The sequence below is a fragment of the Scyliorhinus canicula genome, chromosome 26 (genome assembly GCF_902713615.1).
Source record: "Scyliorhinus canicula chromosome 26, sScyCan1.1, whole genome shotgun sequence".
Taxonomy (NCBI): domain Eukaryota; kingdom Metazoa; phylum Chordata; class Chondrichthyes; order Carcharhiniformes; family Scyliorhinidae; genus Scyliorhinus; species Scyliorhinus canicula.
Window position 1 is genome coordinate 24,390,910 of NC_052171.1, and position 27,443 is coordinate 24,418,352.

At 48.5% G+C, this 27,443-nt stretch overlaps 1 protein-coding gene across 1 annotated transcript in view; it reads left to right on the forward strand.

The window, feature by feature from the left end:
- The window catches only part of LOC119957294 (vinexin-like), a 75,376-nt gene that overhangs the window by 45,298 nt on the left and 2,635 nt on the right, over positions 1 to 27,443 (forward strand). Inside the window, exons 12-18 of the mRNA XM_038785131.1 lie at positions 15,460 to 15,596; positions 17,227 to 17,315; positions 19,171 to 19,217; positions 20,290 to 20,404; positions 20,708 to 20,833; positions 25,381 to 26,559; positions 26,614 to 26,997. Coding sequence (XP_038641059.1) covers positions 15,460 to 15,596; positions 17,227 to 17,315; positions 19,171 to 19,217; positions 20,290 to 20,404; positions 20,708 to 20,833; positions 25,381 to 26,559; positions 26,614 to 26,997 — 2,077 coding nt within the window. The remainder of the gene's footprint in view (positions 1 to 15,459; positions 15,597 to 17,226; positions 17,316 to 19,170; positions 19,218 to 20,289; positions 20,405 to 20,707; positions 20,834 to 25,380; positions 26,560 to 26,613; positions 26,998 to 27,443) is intronic.

The following is a 27,443-nucleotide window of genomic DNA, read 5'->3' on the forward strand; positions in this document are numbered from 1 at the left end:
GTATATCAGAGAGTTACAGTGTGGGGTGTGGGGTATATCAGTGTTACAGTGAGGGGTGTGGGGTATATCAGAGTTACAGTGAGGGGTGTGGGGTATATCAGAGAGTTACAGTGAGGGGTGTGGGGTATATCAGAGTGTTACAGTGAGGGGTGTGGGGTATATCAGAGAGTTACAGTGTGGGGTGTGGGGTATATCAGAGAGTTACAGTGAGGGGTGTGGGGTATATCAGTGTTACAGTGAGGGGTGTGGGGTATATCAGTGTTACAGTGAGGGGTGTGGGGTATATCAGAGTTACAGTGAGGGGTGTGGGGTATATCAGAGAGTTACAGTGAGGGGTGTGGGGTATATCAGAGTGTTACAGTGAGGGGTGTGGGGTATATCAGAGAGTTACAGTGTGGGGTGTGGGGTATATCAGAGAGTTACAGTGAGGGGTGTGGGGTATATCAGTGTTACAGTGAGGGGTGTGGGGTATATCAGTGTTACAGTGAGGGGTGTGGGGTATATCAGAGTTACAGTGAGGGGTGTGGGGTATATCAGAGAGTTACAGTGAGGGGTGTGGGGTATATCAGAGTGTAACAGTGAGGGTTGTGGTGTATATCAGAGAGTTACAGTGAGGGGTGTGGGGTATATCAGAGAGTTACAGTGAGGGGTGTGGGGTATATCAGAGTGTTACAGTGAGGGTTGTGGTGTATATCAGAGAGTTACAGTGAGGGGTGTGGTGTATATCAGAGAGTTACAGTGAGGGGTGTGGTGTATATCAGTGTGTTACAGTGAGGGTTGTGGTGTATATCAGAGAGTTACAGTGAGGGGTGTGGTGTATATCAGAGTGTTACAGTGAGGGGTGTGGAATATATCAGAGTGTTACAGTGAGGGGTGTGGGCTATATCAGAGTGTTACAGTGAGGGGTGTGGTGTATATCAGAGTGTTACAGTGAGGGGTGTGGAATATATCAGAGTGTTACAGTGAGGGGTGTGGGGTATATCAGAGTGTTACAGTGAGGGGTGTGGAATATATCAGAGTGTTACAGTGAGGGGTGTAGTGTATATCAGTGTGTTACAGTGAGGGGTGTGGTGTATATCAGAGTGTTACAGTGAGGGGTGTGGGGTATATCAGAGTGTTACAGTGAGGGGTGTAGTGTATATCAGTGTGTTACAGTGAGGGGGTGTGGTGTATATCAGAGTGTAACAGTGTGGTGTATATCAGAGTGTAACAGTGTGGTGTATATCAGTGTTACAGTGAGGGGTGTGGGGTATATCAGTGTTACAGTGAGGGGTGTGGTGTGTATCAGAGTGTAACAGTGTGGTGTATATCGGAGTGTTACAGTGAGGGGTGTGGTATGTATCAGAGTGTAACAGTGAGGGGTGTGGTGTATATCAGAGTGTTACAGTGAGGGGTGTGGTGTATATCAGAGTGTAACAGTGTGGTGTATATCAGTGTTACAGTGAGGGGTGTGGGGTATATCAGTGTTATAGTGAGGGGTGTGGTGTATATCAGAGTGTAACAGTGTGGTGTATATCAGAGTGTAACAGTGTGGTGTATATCAGTGTGTTACAGTGAGGGGTGTGGTGTATATCAGTGTTACAGTGAGGGGTGTGGTGTGTATCAGAGTGTAACAGTGTGGTGTATATCAGAGTGTTACAGTGAGGGTTGTGGTGTATATCAGAAAGTTACAGTGAGGGGTGTGGGGTATATCAGAGAGTTACAGTGAGGGGTGAGAGATATATCAGCGTTACAGTGAGGGGTGTGGGGTATATCAGAGTGTTACAGTGAGGGGTGTGGGGTATATCAGAGTGTTACAGTGAGGGGTGTGGGATATATCACTGTTACAGTGAGGGGTGTGGGGTATATCAGAGTGTTACAGTGAGGGGTGTGGGGTATATCAGAGTGTTACAGTGAGGGGTGTGGGATCAAAGTGTTACAGTGAGAGGTGTGGGGTATATCAGAGTGTTACAGTGAGGGGTGTGGAGTATATCAGAGTGTTACAGTGAGGGGTGTGGGGTATACAGTATCAGAGTGTTACAGTGGGGTATATCAGAGTGTTACAGTGAGGGATGTGGTGTATATCAGAGTGTTAGAGTGAGGGGTGTGGTGTATATCAGAATGCCACAGTGAGGTGAGGGGTGTGGAATATATCAGAGTGTTGCGGTGAGGGGTGTGGGTATATCAGAGTGTTACAGTGAGTGGTGTGGGATATATCAGGGTAACAGTGAGGGGTGTGGGGTATATCAGTGTTACAGTGAGGGGTGTGGGGTATATCAGTGTTATAGTGAGGGGTCTGGGATATATCAGTGTTACAGTGAGGGGTGTGGGATATATCAGAGCGTTGCGGTGAGGGGTAGGGGATATACCTGAGTGTTACAGTGAGGGGTGTGGGATATATCAGTGTTACAGTGATGGGTGTGGTGTATATCAGAGTGTTACAGTGTGGGGTATATCAGAGTGTTACAGTGAGGGGTGTGGGGTATATCAGTGTTACAGTTAGAGGTGTGGGATATATTAGTGTTACAGTGAGGGGTGTGGGATATAGCAGAGTGTTACTGTGAGGCGTGTGGGTATATCTGAGTGTTACAGTGAGGGGTGTGGGGTACATCAGTGTTACAGTGAGGGGTGTGATGTATATCAGAGTGTTACAGTGTGGGGTATATCAGAGTGTTACAGTGAGGGGTGTGGGGTATATCAGAGTGTTACAGTGAGGCGTGTGGCGTATATCAGAGTGTTACAGTGAGGGGTGTGGGGTATATCAGTGTTACAGTTAGAGGTGTGGGATATATTAGTGTTACAGTGAGGGGTGTGGTGTATATCAGAGTGTTACTGTGAGGCGTGTGGGATATATCAGAATGCCACAGTGAGGGGTATGGAATATATCAGAGTGTTACAGTGAGGGGTGTGATGTATATCAGAGTGTTACAGTGAGGGGTGTGAGGTATATCAGAGTGTTACAGCGAGGGGTGTGGGATATATCAGTGTTACAGTGAGGGGTGTGATGTATATCAGAGTGTTACAGTGAGGGGTGTGGGATATATCAGAGTGTTACAGTGAGGGGTGTGGGATATATCACTGTTACAGTGAGGGGTGTGGGGTATACAGTATCAGAGTGTTACAGTGGGGTATATCAGAGTGTTACAGTGAGGGATGTGGTGTATATCAGAGTGTTAGAGTGAGGGGTGTGGTGTACATCAGAATGCCACAGTGAGGTGAGGCGTGTGGAATATATCAGAGTGTTGCGGTGAGGGGTGTGGGTATATCAGAGTGTTACAGTGAGTGGTGTGGGATATATCAGTGTTACAGTGAGGAGTGTTGGGTATATCAGTGTTACAGTGAGGGGTGTGGCGTTTTTCAGTGTTACTGTGAGGGGTGTGGGTATATCTGAGTGTTACAGTGAGGGGTGTGGGGTATATCAGTGTTACAGTGAGGGGTGTGGGATATATCAGTGTTACAGTGAGGGATGTGGGTATATCTGAGTGTTACAATGAGGGGTGTGGGGTATATCAGTGTTACAGTGAGGGGTGTGGGATATATCAGTGTTACAGTGAAGGGTGTGGGATATATCAGTATTACAGTGACGGGTGTGGGATATATCAGAGCATTGCGGTGAGGGGTGTGGGATATACCTGAGTGTTACAGTGAGGGGTGTGGGATATATCAGTGTTACAGTGATGGGTGTGGTGTATATCAGAGTGTTACAGTGTGGTATATCAGAGTGTTACAGTGAGGGATGTAGTGTATATCAGAGTGTTACAGTGAGGGGTGTGATGTATATCAGAGTGTTACAGTGTGGGGTGTATCAGTGTTACAGTGAGGGGTGTGGGCTGTATCAGAGTGTTACAGTGAGGGGTGTGGGGTATATCAGAGTGTTACAGTGAGGGGTGTGGGTATATCAGTGTTACAGTGAGGGGTATGGGATATATCAGTGTTACAGTGAGGAGTGTGGGATATATCCGTGTTACAGTGAGGGGTGTGGGATATATCAGCGTTACAGTGAGGGGTGTGGGGTATATCAGAGTGTTACAGTGAGGGGTGTGGGGTATATCAGTGTTACAGTGAGGGGTGTGATGTATATCAGAGTGTTACAGTGTGGGGTATATCAGAGTGTTACAGTGAGGAGTGTGGCGTATATCAGAGTGTTACAGTGAGGGGTGTGGGGTATATCAGTGTTACAGTTAGAGGTGTGGGATATATTAGTGTTACAGTGAGGGTGTGGTGTATATCAGAGTGTTACTGTGAGGTGTGTGGGGTATATCAGAGTGTTACAGTGAGGGGTGTGGGGTATATCAGAATGTTACAGTGAGGCGTGAGGTGTTGTTCACTGTTACAGTGAGGGGTGTGGGGTATATCAGAGTGTTACAGTGAGGGGTGTGAGGTATATCAGTGTTACAGTGAGGGGTGTGTGGTATATCAGTGTTACAGTGAGGAGTGTGGGGTATATCAGTGTTACAGTGAGGGGTGTGGGATATATCAGTGTTACAGTGAGGGGTGTGGGGTATATCAGTGTGTTACAGTGAGGGGTGTGAGGTATATCAGTGTTACAATGAGGGGTGTGGGATATAGCAGAGTGTTACTGTGAGGCGTGTGGGATATATCAGAGTGTTACGGTGAGGGGTGTGGGGTATATCAGAATGCCACAGTGAGGGGTGTGGAATATATCAGAGTGTTACAGTGAGGGGTGTGAGGTATATCAGTGTTACAGCGAGGGGTGTGGGATATATCAGTGTTACAGTGAGGGGTGTGATGTATATCAGAGTATTATAGTGATGGGTGTGGGGTATATCAGAGTGTTACAGTGAGGGGTGTGGGATATATCGGAGTGTTACAGTGAGGGGTGTGGGCTGTATCAGAGTGTTACAGTGAGTGGTGTGGGGTATATCAGAGTGTTACAGTGAGGGGTGTGGGGTATATCAGTGTTACAGTGAGGGGTGTGATGTATATCAGAGTGTTACAGTGTGGGATATATTAGTGTTACAGTGAGGGGTGTGGTGTATATCAGAGTGTTACTGTGAGGCGTGTGGGATATATCAGAATGCCACAGTGAGGGGTGTGGAATATATCAGAGTGTTACAGTGAGGGGTGTGAGGTATATCAGAATGTTACAGCGAGGGGTGTGGGATATATCAGTGTTACAGTGAGGGGTGTGGGGTATATCAGTGTTACAGTGAGGCGTGTAGTGTATATCAGTGTTACAGTGAGGGGTGTGGGGTATATCAGTGTTACAGTGAGGGGTGTGAGGTATATCAGAGTGTTACAGTGAGGGATGTGGAATATATCAGAGCGTTGCGGTGAGGGGTGTGGGTATATCAGAGTGTTACAGTGAGGGGTGTGGGTATATCTGAGTGTTACAGTGAGGGGTGTGTGGTATATCAGTGTTACAGTGAGGAGTGTGGGGTATATCAGTGTTACAGTGAGGGGTGTGGGATATATCAGTGTTACAGTGAGGGGTGTGGGGTATATCAGAGTGTTACAGTGAGGGGTGTGGGATATATCAGAGCGTTGCGGTGAGGGGTGTGGGATATATCAGTATTACAGTGAGGAGTGTGAGGTATATCAGTGTTACAGTGAGGGGTGTGGGATATATCAGTGTTACAGTGAGGGGTGTGGGGTATATCTGTTACAGTGAGGGGTGTGGGATATATCAGTGTTACAGTGAGGAGTGTGGAATATATCAGAGCGTTGCGGTGAGGGGTGTGGGTATATCAGAGTGTTACAGTGAGGGGTCTGGGTATATCTGAGTGTTACAGTGAGGGGTGTGTGGTATATCAGTGTTACAGTGAGGGGTGTGATATATATCAGAGTGTTACAGTGTGGGGTATATCAGAGTGTTACAGTGAGGGGTGTGGGGTGTATCAGTGTTACAGTGAGGGGTGTGGGCTGTATCAGAGTGTTACAGTGAGGGGTGTGGGGTATATCAGAGTGTTACAGTGAGGGGTGTGGGGTATATCAGTGTTACAGTGAGGGGTGTGATGTATATCAGAGTGTTACAGTGAGGGGTGTGGGGTATATCAGAGTGTTACAGTGAGGAGTGTGGCGTATATCAGAGTGTTACAGTGAGGGGTGTGGGGTATATCAGTGTTACAGTGAGGGGTGTGGTGTATATCAGAGTGTTACTGTGAGGTGTGTGGGGTATATCAGAGTGTTACAGTGAGGGGTGTGGGGTATATCAGAGTGTTACAGTGAGGCGTGAGGTGTCGTTCACTGTTACAGTGAGGGGTATGGGGTATATCAGAGTGTTACAGTGAGGGGTGTGAGGTATATCAGTGTTACAGTGAGGGGTGTGGGGTATATCAGAGTGTTACAGTGAGGCGTGAGGTGTCGTTCACTGTTACAGTGAGGGGTATGGGGTATATCAGAGTGTTACAGTGAGGGGTGTGAGGTATATCAGTGTTACAGTGAGGGGTGTGGGATATAGCAGAGTGTTACTGTGAGGCGTGTGGGATATATCAGAGTGTTACGGTGGTTGGGTATATCAGAATGCCACAGTGAGGGGTGTGGAATATATCAGAGTGTTACAGTGAGGGGTGTGAGGTATATCAGAGTGTTACAGCGAGGGGTGTGGGATATATCAGTGTTACAGTGAGGGGTGTGATGTATATCAGAGTATTATAGTGATGGGTGTGGGGTATATCAGAGTGTTACAGTGAGGGGTGTGGGATATATCGGAGTGTTACAGTGAGGGGTGTGGGCTGTATCAGAGTGTTACAGTGAGTGGTGTGGGGTATATCAGAGTGTTACAGTGAGGGGTGTGGGGTATATCAGTGTTACAGTGAGGGGTGTGATGTATATCAGAGTGTTACAGTGTGGGATATATTAGTGTTACAGTGAGGGGTGTGGTGTATATCAGAGTGTTACTGTGAGGCGTGTGGGATATATCAGAATGCCACAGTGAGGGGTGTGGAATATATCAGAGTGTTACAGTGAGGGGTGTGAGGTATATCAGAATGTTACAGCGAGGGGTGTGGGATATATCAGTGTTACAGTGAGGGGTGTGAGGTATATCAGAATGTTACAGCGAGGGGTGAGAGATATATCAGTGTTACAGTGAGGGGTGTGAGGTATATCAGAGTGTTACAGTGAGGGGTGTGGGATATATCAGAGTGTTACAGTGAGGGGTGTGAGGTATATCAGAATGTTACAGCGAGGGGTGAGAGATATATCAGTGTTACAGTGATGGGTGTGGGGTATATCAGAGTGTTACAGTGAGGGGTGTGGGGTATATCAGTGTTACAGTGAGGGGTGTAGTGTATATCAGTGTTACAGTGAGGGGTGTGGGGTATATCAGTGTTACAGTGAGGGGTGTGAGGTATATCAGAGTGTTACAGTGAGGGATGTGGAATATATCAGAGCGTTGCGGTGAGGGGTGTGGGTATATCAGAGTGTTACAGTGAGGGGTGTGGGTATATCTGAGTGTTACAGTGAGGGCTGTGGGGTATATCAGTGTTACAGTGAGGAGTGTGGGGTATATCAGTGTTACAGTGAGGGGTGTGGGATATATCAGTGTTACAGTGAGGGGTGTGGGGTATATCAGAGTGTTACAGTGAGGGGTGTGGGATATATCAGAGCGTTGCGGTGAGGGGTGTGGGATATATCAGTATTACAGTGAGGAGTGTGAGGTATATCAGTGTTACAGTGAGGGGTGTGGGATATATCAGTGTTACAGTGAGGGGTGTGGGATATATCAGTGTTACAGTGAGGAGTGTGAGGTATATCAGTGTTACAGTGAGGGGTGTGGGATATATCAGAGCGTTGCGGTGAGGGGTGTGGGATATATCAGTATTACAGTGAGGAGTGTGAGGTATATCAGTGTTACAGTGAGGGGTGTGGGATATATCAGTGTTACAGTGAGGGGTGTGGGGTATATCAGTGTTACAGTGAGGGGTGTGGGGTATATCTGTTACAGTGAGGGGTGTGGGATATATCAGTGTTACAGTGAGGAGTGTGGGTATATCTGAGTGTTACAGTGAGGGGTGTGGGGTATATCTGAGTGTTACAGTGAGGGGTGTGGGGTATATCAGTGTTACAGTGAGGAGTGTGGGGTATACAGTGTTACAGTGAGGGGTGTGGGATATATCAGTGTTACAGTGAGGGGTGTGGGATATATCAGTGTTACAGTGAGGAGTGTGGGGTATATCTGTTACAGCGAGGAGTGTGGAATATATCAGAGCGTTGCGGTGAGGGGTGTGGGTATATCTGAGTGTTACAGTGAGGGGTGTGGGATATATCAGTGTTACAGTGAAGAGTGTGGGGTATATCAGAGTGTTACAGTGAGGGGTGTGGGTATATCTGAGTGTTACAGTGAGGGGTGTGGGATATATCAGTGTTACAGTGAAGAGTGTGGGGTATATCCGTGTTACAGTGAGGGGTGTGGGGTATATCAGAGTTTCACAGTGATGGATGGGGATGATATGTTAGCGGGATTGTGGGATATAGGTCTCCTCTCTCAGCAGGTATGATTAGCAGCCTCCTGCTTGGAGGAAGAGTCGCAGGGAGTCATCATCAAATCTCGGAGTCGTCCTCTGGGCCCTCCCCAGCTCCTGGCTCCATTCTCATGTCCATCTGCGGGGTCCTGCATGTTTTAAAATCAGCAGAAGAGTCATCCTCATTTCCAAATCAAACTCTGACCTGCTGCACAGTATTGGCTACAGTTTTGATTCTTCTGGACAAAAAAAGTCCACCCTTGATGATGCTTTCTCCTGCAGCTGCCAACGTCATCTGCAAAGGATGTTTTTAAACAAATGGCCATGGCTCTTTTTTTCATAAATTTAGAGTACCCAATTCATTTTTTTCCAATTAAGGGGCAATCTTAGCGTGTTTAATCAACTTACCTTGCATATCTTTGGGTTGTGGGGGCGAAACCCACACAAACACGGGGAGAATGTGCAAACTCCACACGGACAGTGACCCAGAGCAGGGATCGAACCTGGGACCTCGGCGCCGTGAGGCAGAAGGGCTAACCCACTACGCCACTGTTCTGCCCCAAATGGCCATGGCTGACCTCCAGTTCACAGACTGTCTCCCCCTGAATGTTCCTCCCCCTGATTTGGCTCAATGCCTGTCCTTCCTGGAATGAATTGGTTAGCTTTGCACCAGGTAGCCGTTAATTAGCCACCACACACACATTGTCCAACGTCTTTCAACGGCTGCGTTGGGGTCAGCGGGTCACCCACCAATAGGGTATGTAACGGTCAGTCCAAAGAGCCTACAAAGTCCACAGTGAGTGGACAACATTGGTAGGTAGATAATAATAATAATAGCTTATTATCATAAGTAGGCTTCAATTAAGTTGCTGTGAAAAGCCCCTAGTCTCCACATTCCGGTGCCTGTTCAGGGAGGCTGGTACGGGAATTGAACCCGCGCTGCTGCCTGAGGAAATGTGAAGTGTGAAATGGCAAAAAGGTTGCACGCAGGTACTGCAAGTGATTCGGAAGGTGATGGAATGTTGACCTTTATTTGCAAGGGAAACAGATTGTCGAAATAGGGACGCGTTGCTTCTGTTTCACAGGGCCTTAATGAGAGCACATCGGTGTACAGTTTTGGTCTCCTTACTCCAGGGGGGATCTACCTGCTTTGGAAGCAGTTCACAGAATGTTCACGTGGCTGATTCCTGGGGCGAAGTGGTTTGGCTTGCGAGGCCAGGTTCAGCACTTTGGGCCTAGACTCATTGGAGTTGATGAATGAAAGGCGATCTTATTCTGAGAGGGCTTGACACGGATAGATTGTGGGAGGACGTTTCCCCTCGTGGGAGAGACTGGAATGAAGGAGTAGAGTTTTAAGGGGCGTCCCATTTAAGACGGAGGAGGAATCTTTTTTTTCTCTGAGTTGTTGGACTTTGGAATTCTCATTCCCAGAGAGCAGTGGTGGCTGTGGGTCATGGAACATATTCAAGGCTGAGTTCAATAGATTTTTGATCAACAAGGGAGACAAACGTTATCGGAAACAGAAAAGGGGAGTTCAGTCCATAATCCGATCAGCCGTGATCTGATCAAATGGCAGAGCAATCCCGAGGGGCTGGATGGCCCAATGTTCATGGTTTTATGATCTTGCAGTGAGTGTGTGGAAATTTACCGATGAGCTTTACTTTCCTCAAGTTCCCCTAATTTCCCAATTGCTCCCTCGCTCCTCAGTTTTAAAAAGAATGCGAGCTGCAGAAACCCTCTACAGGGGTTCAGTGCGTCCACAATCCTGCTACCAAATGGGACATTGAGTAAGTCAGCAATACCGCAAAATGTGCAACTGCCCGAGGGCGGCACGTTGGTGCAGTGGTTAGCACTGCTGCCTCACGGCACCGAGGTCCCAGGTTCAATCCCGGCTCTGGGTCACTGTCCGTGTGGAGTTTGCACATTCTCCCCGTGTCTGTGTGGGTTTCGCCCCCACAACCCAAAGATGTGCAGGGGAGGTGGATTGGCCATGCTAAATTACCCCTTAATTGGGAAAAAAATCATTGGGTACTTTTTTAAATAATTTGTTTTGAAAGTATGCAGTTCATGGTGAACAGGGAACCTGCTCATCACAGTTTTAAAAAAAATATATTATGTTGCCCTCATCACCGTTTTACCATCGGACTGATTACTGAGGGAATAATAATAGATGTAAGTCAAGTGAATGAGCAAAGACTGGTCATAATCGAGAACAAATAGGGGCAATATCTCATCAGGAGGAGTTTCCACTCCTTCATAGACGCAGACACATTGACCTCCCAACAGGTATGGGGAAGTGGCAATATCAAATCGCTTGAACCACCAGTAGGCGAGACCAAAGTTAGGGCTCACAAGTTAGTGACAGAGAAAGCCAATGGGGAGTTCAGGAGAGACTCCTTTACCCAGAGAGTCGTGAGAATGTGAAATCCATTTCCACAAGGAGTGGTTTGGGTGAAGAGTATCGATGTCTTTAAAGGGAATCTGGATAAATACACAAGGGAGAAAGGTGGGGTCAGAAGAAGAAGGTTGGGGGAGTCTCATATGGAGCGTTGGTTTTTCTGTGCTTTATATTGGAGTTGATTGATTGATTTTGATTTATTGTCACGTGTACCGAGGTACAGTGAAAAGTATTGTTCTGCGTATGTCCAGGCAGATCGTTCCATAAATGAAAAACATAGGACATATGATAAATACACAATGTAAATACATTGACACCGGCATCGGGTGAAGCTTACGGAGCGTTGTACTACTCAGTAGGGAAGCTACGAGCAGAGATCAGTTCAGACCATAAGAGGATCGTTCAGGGGTCTGGTAACAGCGGGGAAGAAGCTGTTTTTGAGTCTGTTCGTGCGTGTTCTCAGACTTCTGTATCTCCTGCCCGATGGAAGAAGTTGGAAGAGTGAGTAAGCCGGGTGGGAGGGGTCTTTGATTATGCTGCCCGCTTTCCCCCGGCAGCGGGAGGTGTAGATGGAGTCAATGGAGGGGAGGCAGGTTTGTGTGATGGACTGGGCTGTGTTCACGACTCTCTGAAGTTTCTTGCGGTCTTGGGCTGAGCAGTTGCCATACCAGGCTGTGATGCAGCCTGATAGGATGCTTTCTATGGGGCATCTGAAAAAATTGCTAAAAGTCAATGTGGACATGCCGAATTTCCTTACTTTCCTGAGGAGGTATAGGTGCTGTTGTGCTTTCTTGGTAGTAGCGTCGACGTGGGCGGACCAGGACACCCCTCGGAATTTGAAGCTGTCAACCATCTCCACCTCGGTCCCATTGATGCAGACAGGGGTGTGTATGATACTTTGCTTCCTGAAGTCAATCAGTTCAAAGAGTTTTTAGCTCTTATACTAATAGCAAGCACACATCATCAGCAAGGTCACTGGAACTGAGAGAGAGGTGGTTGAGAAAGGAATCTCATGCTTATCCATCCTGTACATTGTTGTGTTGTGTTTAGGTTTAGAAGTTTCTGGATGTCTTGTTCCACAGTCTAAAGTTAAACACACCCTGGGACCGTTTCTGATACTTCGGAAATACGATACAATTATCATTTTGTGGTGTCACTAGCAAGGCCAGTATTCTCCATTTGGAGAGCCCTGAGATTGTGCCTCTGGACTTTCTGAATCTGATCGATGTGACTGGGTGTCTTGCTGAGCTTTCTCCAGAGGACAGCTAAGTAATGTGGGACTGGAGTCACGTATAGTTCAGACAGGACAGGGGACAGCACCACATCCCTGAGTTAGTTAGGTTGTTACAAAAATGCAGGAGTTTTACTGATTCTCAAACTCCCACAGTGAGACTTAAACCTCTGTTCTGTGAATGAATGGTCCAGGAACATAATCGCTGTCTTTGCTGTACCTCCCTGGGTTTGACTGCTAATTCATCCTGTTTTAGATTCAGCAGAACCAGTGGATGCCAAAAACGTACTGCAGACGTCAGAGAGTAGTAGTAGAGTGAGGGGCTGGAGTATTGTACAGAGAGAGAGAGAGAGATGCCGAGAGAATGTGAGACAGGCAGAGCGAGGGTGAGAAAAACATGGAGCCAAAAGGGGAGAGAATGGAGATCTGAAGAGATTAAGGAATAAGGAAATCTCATTGGTGTGTAGTTTAGAGGTCAGAATAAACAGGTCAGACAGTGGAATGCAGTCAGGCTGATTAGTATGCAGGATAGACTGATTAGTATGCAGCACACGTTCCTAGCAATGGCTGGCTGAGGTTTGATAATGGATGGCTCTTTCTGCGAGAGAATGACCAGACAATGTTCAGCAACAACTGATAATGGGATTGTTCAGCCTGGTCTGGGAGCTGCCCTGGGAGCAGAGGGACTTGGGGGTTCAAGTACATCATCAAAAATAGCCACTTAAGAGAAAGAGCTGATTCACGAATGGCTTTTCAACCAAATAGCCAAGTGGACATGGCGCAATCAACGTCTGTAAAGCCTCTGAGACCACAGTTGGAGACCGTGCTCAGGTTTGGGCTCCACACCATAACCGGATCCTGAAGTTAATTGTGAAGCCGCTGTGCACATTCACTGCGATGTCCGGGCAAGAACAAATTGTCCTGAAGTTCTGGAGAGGAGTTATAATCAATTGGAAACATTAACTCTGTCTCTCTCTTTCCCCACAGATGTTGCTAGACCTGAGTATTTCCAGCATTTTCTGTTTTAATTACAAATTGTTCTGTTTCCACATTTACAAAAAAAAAGTTTATTGAAAAATTTTCACATTAATCAAACAATTGAAAAGAAAAACAAAAAAAAGCTACATCACACACAACACCTAATTAACTTTAACACAAAACTAACTCCTTAAAAAAGGAATTGAATGGTTTGCACCTCGGGTAGAATCTCTCCACCGACCCTCTGACAGTGAACCTGAACGTCTCCAAACGCAGAAATGACATGAGATCACCCAGCCAGGCCGAGGAGCCGCGTGGAGGGGGAGACTTCCCTCCAAGCAGAATCCGCCTCTGGGCCACCAACGAGGCAGAGACGAGGACATCCACCTTCGCTCCAGACTGAGCCACTGGCGAATCTGACACCCCAAATATGGCCACCAATGGACATGGGTCCATATCTACACAGAGTATCTCCGATAAGTCGTGAAAGAAAGAGGCTCAGAGCTTATCAACGTGGGACAGGACCAGAGCATATGTGCACGGTTAGCCAGCCCACTAAATCAGAGCTCACACTTATCTTCAACCCCAGGGGAAAAAACACTCATCCAAGCTCTAGTCTAGTGTGTCCTGTGCAAAATCTTGAATCAGACTGAGCTGAGCACATGAAGACGTGGAGTTGACCTGGTGAAGGGCCTTCATACACACTTCATTATATCCATGTATATCCAAAATAGACTCCCCTTCAGGCGCAGCCAGCGACCCAATCTTCTTCAACAGGGAAGACCCTGCCACTGAAGGAAAGGAGGGGAAAGTGAAAAATCACAAATTTGAAACTAGCCGAAAAGACAGTAACCGGGGTAAGAGGTCATTAAACATCTCCAGAATTAAAGGCACCAGTTGCTCTGAGGGCTTCTTATAGAATTCAATTGGAAAGCCACAGGGACCAGGGATTTGCCAGATTGCATTAAACCAATACACTTGTAAAGTTTCATCAGGATGCAAGAGGGACTGCAACTCACCGTTCCTGTCCACCGCAACAGCACCAAAGGCAGAATCCCCCACACACACATCGTGGAAAATCCCAAATCGAAACAAGAACTATAAGAACTTCACCCCAACAAGAAGAAACAGGAGCAACAAACCCCAACTCTGTAACAATTCAACATGCCCGTCGACATAACCAAGTACTCAATTTCGCTGCTCCCAACCTGTGTATTTGAATGAAAGAGTCCATCTCTCCCGGCAAAGTTAATCTGAGCTGAGCTGGATAGGCCAAAGGAAACCAAACCGGACTCTACTTTTGTACAGGGCAGCCTTCACTCTACTGAACGCAGCCCTTTTCTGTGCCAGCTCCGCACTCACGTCTTGATAGAACGTGATCGAGTTGCCTTCCCACTTACAGTCGTGGTATTCCTTCACCCATCTCAAAACTCTCCTTTCCTCTGAAGCTGTGGAACCTCACTATCACCGCACGCGGTGGATATTCAGGACCAGGCCTCAGCCAGAGTGTACGTTGGGCTCGATCCAACTTGGGTGGGTCCACCCTCACCCACCATCTCACTGAACATGCCTGAGAGGTACTCTGTGGGCGTTGGTCCTTCCATCCCTTCTGGGAGCCCCACAATTCGGATATTCTGCCTCCTGGACCTATTTTCTAGGCCATTTGTCTTTGGCCTAGAACGATTTATTCGCTTTGACCCACAAAGACTTCTCCGGTTCCAGCAAGGCAGTCCGATCTCTGTCACCTCCATACCTTTGATCATGGCTCGCCGGGCTTCCGCTGTCTGATTGGCTTTCCCCAGAGCCGCTGAAAATGAGGGCCAAGGCCTCTTTAATCGATTTACTGAGATCCTCCGTCACAGTACGTCAGCGCTTTCCGCACTCCTCCGCCAAGGTACTAGAAAGCACCTCGGCCATTAGCGCTGTAGACAGAGCACCAGGCACTGACTCCGCCATTTTACCTGCCGGTGAGAGGCTTCAGACTCTATCGTCGAGATTCTGCTCTCGATCTTCTTTAACTGACTTTTTTGGGCATTTGAGTCGTACGGGATCTTTATGACACTGTGGGTTTTTGAGAATAAGCAATCTGTGGTACTAAGTAAAGAGGCAGAATATACAGTTCTCCAGCAGGGTGCCACCTTGCTCATCTTCCCCCAATATTACACCGTCGGAATTGCCACTTCCACATTTTGTTCAGGTCATTGTGTAATTTCTGATTCCATCCTTCCTGCTTGGTTGGCATCAAGTACAACGTTAGTCATTTTACACTGAGTTTCTGAAAATAACTTGTTGAATGAATTTGGAGCAATTTAACCCGGGTGTTTGGGGCGATCCAATGAATCAGGACTTCTCTTTGGGAAGGTTTGCAGGCTGAAGCTTGATATTGTACAGAGAGTGAATCCTGATTTCATTTTTTAAAGTGAAGCATTTTTCCCTCTTCCTTTCAGTGCAATGAACTCACCCCCAGGGTGGTACCAGTCACCTATCCATCTCCAGACCAATGGCCAACGAAGTGAGTTGTCCAGCAACATGAGCATCCGAGGAGATGTGAGCGGGAGAGATCATCCCACATCACCTTCAGGGGGTAAGAAAGAAAGACTCACATTTCTATAATATAATCTTTATTAGTGTCATAAGTGGGCTGACATTAACACTGCAATGAAGTTACTGTGAAAAGCCCCTAGTCGCCACATTCCGGCACCTGTTCGGGTACACAGAGGGAAAATTCAGAATGTCCAATTCAACTAACAAACACGTCTTTGGGGACTTGTGGGAGGAAACTGGAGCACCCGGAGGAAACCAACGCAGACACGGGTAGAACATACAGTGCAGAAGGAGGCTATTTGGCCCAACAAGTCTGCACCGACCCACTTATGCCCTCACTTCCACCCTATCCCCGTAACCTAATAACACTTCCTAACCCCTTTGGACACTAAGGACAATTTATCACGGCCAATCCACCTAACCTGCACGTCTTTGGACTGTGGGAGGAAACCAGAGCACCCGGAGGAAACCCACGCAGACACGGGGAGAACGTGCAGACTCCGCACAGACAGTCACCCAAGCTGGGAATTGAACCTGGGACCCTGGAGCCGTGAAGAAACAGTGATAACCACTGTGCTACTGTGCATTCTGTAGCACCTTTCACAACTTCTGCCTGTCCCAAAGGGCTTTACAGCCAATGATGTACCTGTTGTAATGTAGAAAAGGCAGCAGCCAGTTCACACCGAGCGAGCTCCACTAATAGCAGTCTGATAATGACCAGGTAACCTGTCGTGGTGATTTTGGGGGCGGGGGGGAGAAATATTAGCCCGAGGACACCAAGAAAGATTTCCGTGCTCTGCTTTGAAATCAGGCGATCTGTCCCATCGAGCCGAGAGGCCAGATTATTCTCACACCGGGAGGGAGTGCTGCACTGTCAGAGATGCCCTCTTTCAGCTGAGTTGACAGACCACTCCACTCCGACTGCTTAAAAAAATGCCACAGCTCCACATTTCTCACCGGCTTCCAAGCCAGGCCTCTTCCAAAATACAGAGTGGATTGCAGATGCCCGGAGTCCTCCTGTGCAGTGCAGGACCACCTTGGGAAGCAAAACCATGTCCTCATCACCAGCTGCTATATTCTGGTGAGTCTTCAATTCATTAACGCAGTGAAAACCTTTGGGACACGTAAATAACCTTTCAGTGTGTTAGTGAATGAGTGTGAGTGAGGGCGTGGGCAGGGCACCAGCAGGGTCGGCTGGTAAGATGGTCAGGTGGGGTTGAAGGGAAGCCAGCGGGTCAAGGGTAGGAGTTGGAGGGTCAGGCAAGAGTCAGGGGTGCCGGTTGATTTGTTTTCCTGGCGTTTAGACCTGTTCATTTTCAGTCTAACATTTACTGGGTAATTATCCAGGTAAATAGGTTTGGACCCTTAAAAATATCCAAATGGAGTTGGAGATGTTTGTGGAGATTCTCACACGCAGGAATGGACCACTGGCAGTTGAAACTTGCCGTGAAATACCCATGGAGCTTTTACATTGGAGCTTACAAAGGGTCCCCAATGTGTCACCCAGGGGTACCTCTGTATGACCATTCGGCAAGCTGGACTGATGTTTCCTACATAACAAGAGTGAAGACACTCCAAACCCTGTTTCATTGACTGTAAAGCACTTTGTGGCATCCTGTGCTTGTGAAAGTAGAGAGATGTAGAACCTTTCTTTTCTCTTTTATTTACAGATCGCTGGAACTCTGGGAGTAATGGGAACAGCCCTGATGGGAGACCGGACAGAGTGTCAGATCGGTCACACAACTCGGAAATGGGGAAGGTAAGCACGGACACGTGGCTGGGCGCGAGAGACAATTCAGTGGCCATTTATTGCAGCGTTCTGTGCTTTAGCGCCCTGACATCATATCTGGGGCCCCACGGCTGATAGCGTAGTCATGGAGGACAAGAAGCGACTTGTAGCTCGAGTTCAAGACCAGCTACAGCAAGTCAGGAATTCTGGTAATGTTTGATCTGGGATCAGATAAACAAGCATGAAACTTGCCCTGGTTCAACAAAGCTCCTCAGGGAAAGGAACCTGTCAAACAGCATTCTCTATGAACTGGACGGAGTGCATGGCTCTGCAGAATTCCCGAATCAACCACAGGGAAACACAGGAAATGTCAGTCAGAAGTGTCACTGCAAAGTCATGAGCACATGATTCAGACTGATACTCCATCTGAGAGCGGGACTGAGGGAGTGCTGCACATTCAACACCTTTCACTCTCTTTGGGCAGCACGGTAGCATGATGGTTAGCATAAATGCTTCACAGCTCCAGGGTCCAAGGTTCGATTCCCGGCTGGATCACTGTGCGGAGTCTGCACGTCCTCCCCGTGTGTGCGTGGGTTTCCTCCGGGTGCTCCGGTTTCCTCCCACAGTCCAAAGATGTGCGGGTTAGGTGGATTGGCCATGCTAAATTGCCCGTAGTGTCCTAAAAAGTAAGGTTAAGGGGGGTTGTTGGGTTACAGGTATAGGGTGGATACATGGGTTTGAGTAGGGTGATCATTGCTCGGCATAACATCGAGGGCCGAAGGGCCTGTTCTGTGCTGTACTGTTCTATGTTCTATGTTCTATGTTCTCTTGGGTAAATGTAAAAATCCCATGGCAATATTTCAAAGAATGACGGTACAGTGTAGAGGGAACTTTACTCTGTATCTAACCCCGTGCTGTACCTGTACTGGGAGTATTTGATGGGGACAGTGTAGAGGTAACTTTACTCTGTATCTAACCCCGTGCTGTACCTGCCCTGGGAGTGTTTGATGGGGACAGTGTAGAGGGAACTTTACTCTGTATCTAGCCCCGTGCTGTACCTGTCCTGGGAGTATTTGATGGGGACAGTGTAGAGGTAGCTTTACTCTGTATCTAACCCCGTGCTGTACCTGTCCTGGGAGTGTTTGATCGGGACAGTGTAGAGGGAACTTTACTCTGTATCTACCCCGTTCTGTACCTGTACTGGGAGTGTTTGATGAGGACAGTGTAGAGGGAGGTTTACTCTGTATCTAACCCCGTGCTGTCCCTATCCTGGGAGTGTTTGATGAGCACAGTGTAGAGGGAACTTTACTCTGTGTCTAACCCCGTGCTGTACCTGTCCTGGGAGTGTTTGATGGGGCAGTGTAGAGGGAGCTTTACTCTGTATCTAACTCCGTGCTGTACCTGTCCTGGGAGTGTTTGATGGGGACAGTGCAGAGGGACCTTTACTGTGTATCTAACCCCGTGCTGTACCTGTCCCGGGAGTGTTTGATGGGGACAGTGTAGAGGGAGCTTTACTCTGTATCTAACCCCGTGCTGTACCTGTCCTGGGAGTGTTTGATGGGGACAGTGTAGAGGTAACTTTACTCTGTATCTAACCCCGTGCTGTACCTGTCCTGGGAGTGTTTGATGGGGACAGTGTCGAGGGAGCTTTACTCTGTATCTAACCCCGTGCTGTACCTGTCCTGGGAGTGTTTGATGGGGACAGTGTAGAGGGAGCTTTACTCTGTATCTAACCCCGTGCTGTACCTGTCCTGGGAACTCTTCCTCAGTACAAATGAATTTGATTCAGTGAGTTCTGTTCTGTTGGAAACTAAGAACCAGGCTGCGATTGTGATTCTGGATGAGATTCCTTTCTTCTCCTGACTTGTCCTTATTCTTCCCACAGATGAAGGCTGCACGGGCAAAGTTTGATTTCCAGGCTGAATCTCCAAAGTAAGTTGAATAAATAGAAACCTGTGAGATGGGTGTGGTTGACGGCGATGTTCGTGGCAGGATCAGGTCACCTCGGCCATCCATCCAAACTCAGACCCAAAGGCAGCTAGGGTTTTCAAACTGGACTTGACTCAGTCCGTAGATCATAATCCCCTCCCCCGCCCCAGGGCTGCGTCTTGTTGCTTCAACTCCTCTCTACATCTTGGCACAAGCCGTGATTAAACCAGCATTGGCATTCCTCGGTAAGGGAAAGTGGATTCATCCATGATCCAGTGACTTACTCGCCTCCCGTACCAGCCTCCCCGAACAGGCACCGGAATGTGGCGACTAGGGGCTTTTCACAGTAACTTCATTGAAGCCTACTCGTGACAATAAGTGATTTTCATTTTCATTTCCTCTCTGTTTATGGGTGACTGAATGCTGTGATGCCCAAATGGTTGAATAGTTCATGTTTGCCAGGGCCAGTTTGTCATTGGTAACTGGAGGAGACATGGAATCTATGCAACTGTATCCAGTGAGAATCAACCCTCTGGGAGTCGCGTGTGTGTGTGGGGTTGGGGGAGAGGTCTCCATCCCACTCTTTCTCGGTGAGGACTCAATTCTCTCGGGACATTGCTCGCGCTGCCTTGGACGTTGCTTTACAATTCCTACAGCGCAGCAGGAAGCCATTCGGCCCATCGATTCTGCACCGACCCTCTAGCTAGGCTCAATCCCTCACCCTATCCCCGTAACTCCACCTAACCTCTGAACACTAAGGGGCAAGGTAGCATAACCATCCCACCTGACCTGCACATCTTTGGATTGTGGGAGGAAACCGGAGCACCCGGAGGAAACCCACGCAGACACGGGGAGAACGTGCAGACTCCGCACAGACAGTGACCCAAGGCTGGAATTGAACCTGGGACCCTGGAGCTGTGAGGCAACAGTGCTAACCACTGTGCCGCCCTATTTGTTTCGTATAGTCTGTTCCAGAGGATGTGCCAGACTGGCTGCTGTGTCTTGTGCTGCATCAAGAGGTTTTCCACGTCTCCTGATGATTCTTTTCACCTTGTTCCTGTGGTTTCCCCCCCAGGGAACTCACTCTTCAGAAGGGAGATGTGGTCTACATTCACAAAGTGCTCGACCAGAACTGGCTGAAAGGGGAGCACCACGGGAGGCTTGGAATCTTTCCCACATCCTACGTCGAGGTAGGTTCTTCCGCCTCAACTGGCCACCTGCTTGGTGTCTGTCATTGCGAACGGAGAGGTCTGGAGGTGACGGAGAACCCGGGTCGGGGACAGACCTCTTGGTGGGTGGGACATGGATCTTTCCAGTAGAATATTGGAATTCTGTTGGGAGGACCGGGAACTGCCCAGCAGAATATCAGACTTCCTGGAGTGTGGTAATGGGCAGTGAGGGAGCTGAACAATGCCGTGACAAATCCAGGCTGGGTCGACTCGACTCTCAGGCCTGAACTGACTGTTGTTTCACCTCTTGTTTTCCCGTTTCAGTTCATTCCTGCTACTGAGAGACCAACTCCGATTAAAAACCCGCCCTTTCAAATCCTGGAGTACGGAGAAGCTTTCGCTGTTTTCAATTTCAAAGGAGACCTTAGTGTGGAGCTCTCCTTTCGCAAGGTGTGTGTATGGGAATAGATTTAACCAAAGCGTGAGCAGGCTGGGGAGTTAGTGAGGTGTCAGCCGATGGGATTGAGGCACAGTATCGCTGTCCAAGACAGAGAGCTGAGAGTTGGCACGGTGCTGATGGGGTGAATGTGGTCCTCCTGTGTTGTATTTTCTAGAATAAGAAATCTTACAACACCAGGTTAAAGTCCAACAGGTTTGTTTGGAATCACTAACTTTTCTAGAGACTTAATTTAACATGTGCCTGTCTCTCTCGCTCTCTTTTGCCATCTATGTTTGTGGATATGTCTGTCTGTCTCTCTCTCTCTCTCTCTGCTCCTCCCTCTCTCTCCTTATACTTTCACTCTCTCCTGCACCCTAGACTATCCTGGCCTGAGTTTCAGCACCACCTTGTGGAGATGTGGAGAATTACAGAGGGATTCTGATCCAGTTACGGCAGCAACGACTTACAAGGGAGCGTTTGCAGATTCAGTGAGTGGGCAGAGCAATCTTATATTCACTACATTTTGGCAGTTTTTTCCATCTTCCCCATTGTTATTTTAGTCCAGTTGGAACTAAGCCTGTCGAGTACAACACTCCTTTGAGGTAGCCTCAGAGGAGATCACTGTCAGTGAGGAAACTCCAGATATTACAGAAAAGGCTAACATATCAGTATCTGGATACTGAACCCTCCAGCCCTCTGTGGAGGTGCTGAGCAAAGCCATTGACTCTCCTGCCATCGGCAATGTGGTGATCACAAGTTAACTAGATGCAATACAACTGAGCAAACACTAGAGGGGGCACGGGAGAGCCATATAAATAGACGGGGACAGGAAGTGAGGACACACTTCACTGAGGGCAGAACTTGGGGCAGGACACATACACCCACACCAGCTAGGAACACTGAAGGTAACCTTAGGAAACAGCTCTGAAGAGAGAACGAACTCACAATAAAGCATCTTCTCCACATTTGAGACTACGAGCTTTATTAAGACACGAGTAACAACACAGGCAAAGCTCCGGGTGCTAATGCTATACCAGCTGAGCCCATCAAGTGTTGGAAACCGGCACTCCTTTGGAAACAGGAGCTTCTCTGCCGCTGCTGGAGAGAGGGGTTGTAACGTGGGACATGCCGTAATGCCAAGATTGTGAATCCGAACACGCACCAGGGCGACCGCAGTGAATGCAACAACGATTGAGGCGTCACTCTGCTGAGCATCGTGGGCAGGTATCTGTCCCTGTCAGCTCGTCAGATCCTGGCTGAACACATCGACCCCGAGGTCCAGTGCCGTTTCAGAACCAGGAGATGTTAAACTGACCTTATCTTCTAAGTCTAGAAGCAGCAAGAGAAAAGCCGTAACAACGGGGACCAGCATATATTGTCTTCATAAAACTCGCCAAGGCGTTCGCCCACCCGACCAGGTGCCAGCTGTTTGAGCTGTTGAAATAAATTGGCTGCCTGCTGAATTGGCTTCCTTTTTCCATGATGACATCTTGGGTAAGGGAAACACGGGAATCCTTTGAGATCCACAGTGGGGTCAAACAGGGTTTGTGTTCTAGCACCGACACACACTTCTTGGTTGCTTTCATTTGCCTTCAGGGGCGGCACGGTAGCACAGTGGTTAGCACTGTTGCTTCGCGGCGCCAGGGTCTCAGGTTCGATTCCCGGCTTGGGTCACTGTCTGTGCGGAGTCTGCACATTCTCTCCGTGTCTGCGTGGGGTTCCTCCGGGTGCTCCGGTTTCGTCCCGAAAGACGTGCTGTTAGGTGAATTGGACATTCTGAATTCTCCCTCTGTGACCCGAACAGGCGTCGGAATGTGGCGACTAGGGGATTTTCACAGTAACTTCATTGCAGTGTTAATGTCAGCCTACTTGTATCCCAGAACTGATAGCTATTCAGTCTTGCCTGAGATCCAAGACAAAAGTGCCCAAGTCTCATCCGAATGTTGCTCTCCGCTAATGATGCCTTATCAACATTCCATATTGAGGAACACCTTCCGTGGCAAAAGGATAGACTGCCTCACGCCTATATAGAGTTTGGGTCCAGGATATTGTCACTGCCATTTATCGGCTTTGGCAATGAAGCTGATAGATGTTGCTTACTTCACATATCTCAGCTCCACAATCACCAGCAATCTGTTACTTGATGCTGGAATCAATGCACATCAATGCGAAAGCGATCATGTCCCAGTGGAGTAAGAGAACGTGGAGTGTCAATAACCTGAGTGAGAACACTAAACTGAGAGTCTGCCAAGCCTGTGTCCTCAGCGCATCTGTCCAGTGGTGAGACCTGAGCAACATAAGCCAAGCAATAGAAAAGGGCTTGTTTCCGTCTTCAGGATCTCAGACCTCAGTAATCTCTCGGCAGGACAAGGTCACCAACTCCGTGGTCCTAAGCAATCTAATTCCACCATTGCTAAGCCAATGATCTCTGTGCTGGATTGGCCCTATTCATCAGATGGATGATACAAATCATCCAAATACCTTGTGAACGATGAACTGGCCACGGGGTCACAACCTTCTGGGAATCCGTGACTCCACTTTAAGGACACCTGCAAGCGAGCTATGAAGATGAGGTTTACCAACAACTTGGATCCAGTCACTGATGGCTGTGACCTCTGGAGGCTGACTATTTGAAAGGGCGTCGGAAGGGGTGAACAGAAAGCTCAGCTGGCCAGGAAGAGGGGCCCGGCGCAAACAGAGGCCAGCGAGTCGTGCACCTTCCCGGCCCACAGGGCTGGGAGTGAGTCCCGGGAGCAGGAGAGCCCCGTGCAGTGTTGCAGCCGGAGCTGTCAGACTGATCGGGTGTCCCGGTACTGGTGGAGATTAGCAGGGAGGCAGTCTCTGCTGCCTTGTGTGAGCTGTTTGTGGAAATGTCACAATGACCCACAACGTTGAGATCCAAACTGTGCCGCCCCTGAAGGCAAACCGCCAGGGTGAGGGATCCACAAGAGTGGTCGTGATTTAAGTGGATGTTGGTAGAACCTCTGACTTACTCCAGACTTCATTTGAGAGAGGATTGATTTCCATCACAAAATTAATTGTTTTTCAGCACAGAATCGAGCTATTCGACGCAGGTGCTCCGTGATGGTACATCTTTTATTTTTATTCGTTCATGAGATGTGGGCCAGGCCAGCATTGCCAACCCCTAGATGCCATTGAGAAAGTGGGGGTGAGCTGCTGCCTTTAGCCGCTGCCGTTGCTGAGGTGTAGGTACACCCACTGTGCTGTTAGGGAGGGAGTTCCAGGATGTCGCCCCAGTGACAGTGAAGGAACGGCCGATATATTTGCAAGTCAGGGTAGTGAGTGCCTTGGAGGGGAACCTCCACACAAGTCTCTTCTTACCCCCTCTTCATCTCACCCTATAAACAGATCCTTGCATTCCTTTCTCGCTTTGGTGTTGATCAGGGGATCCCATTAGAAAGGCCAGTCTGATCAGCATTTCCTGACGGGTAAAACCTCTCCGTTCTGGTGTTGCCGTATTCTTTTTGCACCTTTTCGCATGGAGACCAAAACTGTGCACATTATTCTCAAGTGTAGTCTAACCAAGGTTTTCAAGAGATTTCACACAACTGCCCTACTTTTCACTTCTATCTCTCCCAAAATAAAGCCCAGAGTTTGGTTTGTCAGAGTGGGAAGATTCAGATCGATGGAATTTTATAACATGGCTAAAACAGAACTCTCTGCACCCGGCCCTGGGGCACTGTTCGTGTGGAGTTTGCACATTCCCCCCGTGTTTGCGTGGGTTTCGCCCCCCACAACCCAAAGATGTGCCGGGTAGGTGGATTGGCCACGCTAAATTGCCCCTTAATTGGGGGAAAAAAAGAATTGGGTAGTTTCAATTTAGTTTAAGAAACAGAAATGTCTGGATTGAGGCTAAGCCCAGTTTTTGGTTGAAGATGGGCATTTGTTGATCACATCCGGTGGAAGCATCAACTGTTACAACAACAGCTTGTACTCTTTACCTCCCAGGGCTGCATCACAAGAACCATTATCAAAAAAAAAAAGTTTTTCCACCAAGACATAGAAGGAGGTTTAGGTAAAGACATTGTTCTTTCGGATTATGTTCATAGTGAAGATAGGTTTAAGGAGAAAATCTCAGAACTTTGGACCCAGACAGCTGGAGGCACAGTTGAGAAAGAGGCCAGGATTAGAGGAGCTCTGATGTTTCACAGAAGATTACAGAGATAGTGAGGAGGGAGGGTATGGAGGGAGTTGAAGATAAGGATGACAATTTGAAACCGGAGATGTCAGTGATCCAGTATAGGTCACCAAACGCAGTGATAATGGATGAATGAGACTTTGTGTGGGCCGGAATATGGACAAGCAGCAGAGCTTTGGATGAGTTGAAGTTGGTGGAGAGTGGAAGATGGGGAACCATCCACGAGACCATTGGGGTAGTCAAATTGGATGTGACAACGGTACGGATGATAGATTTGGCAACAGATGAACAGAGTTAGGGTTGGAGCCAGGTGACTTTACAGAGATGGGAGTCAGTAATCTTGGTGGTTGGAAACTCAACATACAAGGATTCTTAAACTCATTGTTGTTTGTGCCCCAGGGTGAAATGATCTCACTGATACGAAGAGTTGATGACAACTGGTTGGAGGGAAGGATAACAGGCACCAACCGACAAGGGATCTTTCCAGGCAATTATGTACAGGTGGTAAAAGATCCGAAGGTGAAAAATACTGGTGAATATCCCATTGGTTCAATCCCCCTGTCCCCAAATCACCACTACCCCAATACATCACCCACCCCCCCAACCCAACAAACCCCTAAAACCTCACCAACACTGCTAACCCAGCCACACCCGAGATCTGTATCAAGTCCTCCAACCCCATATGACTACAGTCCTTCCATCCCCATAACCTCAGCAACTTGTCCAACCCAGTCAATAACCCAGCAATATCTCAAAACCCCATCGGCCACTGGAACACCGCAATACTCCAATATTTCAACCTCGCCAACCCAGCAATACCCCACAACCTCGCCAACCCCCATAACCCAGCAATACCCCACAACCCCCATAACCCAGCAATACCCCACAACCTCGCCAACCCCCATAACCCGGCAATACCCCACAACCTCGCCAACCCCCATAACCCGGCAATACCCCACAACCCCCATAACCCAGCAATACCCCACAACCTCGCCAACCCCCATAACCCAGCAATACCCCACAACCTCGCCAACCCCCATAACCCAGCAATACCCAGCAACCCCCATAACCCAGCAATACCCCACAACCTCGCCAACCCCCATAACCCAGCAATACCCCACAACCTCGCCAACCCCCATAACCCGGCAATACCCCACAACACCCATAACCCAGCAATACCCCACAACCTCGCCAACCCCCATAACCCAGCAATACCCCACAACCTCACCAACCCCCATAACCCAGCAATACCCAGCAACCCCCATAACCCAGCAATACCCCACAACCTCGCCAACCCCCATAACCCAGCAATACCCCACAACCTCGCCAACCCCCATAACCCGGCAATACCCCACAACCTCGCCAACCCCCATAACCCAGCAATACCCCACAACCCCCATAACCCAGCAATACCCCACAACCCCCATAACCCGGCAATACCCCACAATCTCGCCAACCCCCATAACCCAGCAATACCCCACAACCTCGCCAACCCCCATAATCCAGCAATACCCCACAACCCCCATAACCCAGCAATACCCCACAACCTCGCCAACCCCCATAACCCAGCAATACCCCAGAACCTCGCCAACCCCCATAACCCAGCAATACCCCACAACCCCCATAACCCAGCAATACCCCACAACCTCGCCAACCCCCATAACCCAGCAATACCCCACAACCCCCATAACCCAGCAATACCCCACAACCTCGCCAACCCCCATAACCCAGCAATACCCCACAACCCCCATAACCCAGCAATACCCCACAACCTTGGCAACCTCCACAAAGAGGGACTGCTCTGATGCATCCATGAGACTCCCTGACAAACAGTATTCGGTACCAATGTTATCCACCAATCAGCCGACAGTTCTGACACCAAGAACCAATCAGCACTCAGTGCCAGCTTTGTCGACCAATCAACATGGAGCCAGTTCGGTCACCTGGGACCTACAGTCACCAAACCCTCAACGAGGTCAAGGTCCAGTGACCATTCCAGCGGCATCCTCCATTCCGGTAAGGGACAACAAACCTTGTATCATCATAGCATCTTTAATGTAATGAAAGATCCCAAAGTGCATCATGGAAGGTTTACAAAATAAAGTGCCACATAAGGAGATACTGAATTAGAAAGAGTTGAGTGAAGGCTTGGTCAATAAGGTAGTCTTTAGGGACGAAAGAGAGTTGCAGAGGTTAAGAGAAGTTATTCCCAGACCCCAGGGACTGGTGGAGGAATTGAAATCAGGGCTGCACAAGAGGCCAGAATTGGATGTGTCTGCATGTTCTCCCCGTGTCTGCGTGGGTTTCCTCCGGGTGCTCCGGTTTCCTCCCACAGTCCAGAGATGTGCAGGTTAGGTGGATTGGCCTTGATAAATTGCCCTTATGGTCCAAAAGGTTAGATGGGGTTACTGGGTTACGGGGATGGGTTGGAGGTGTGGGCTTGGGTTTGGTAGGTGGCACAC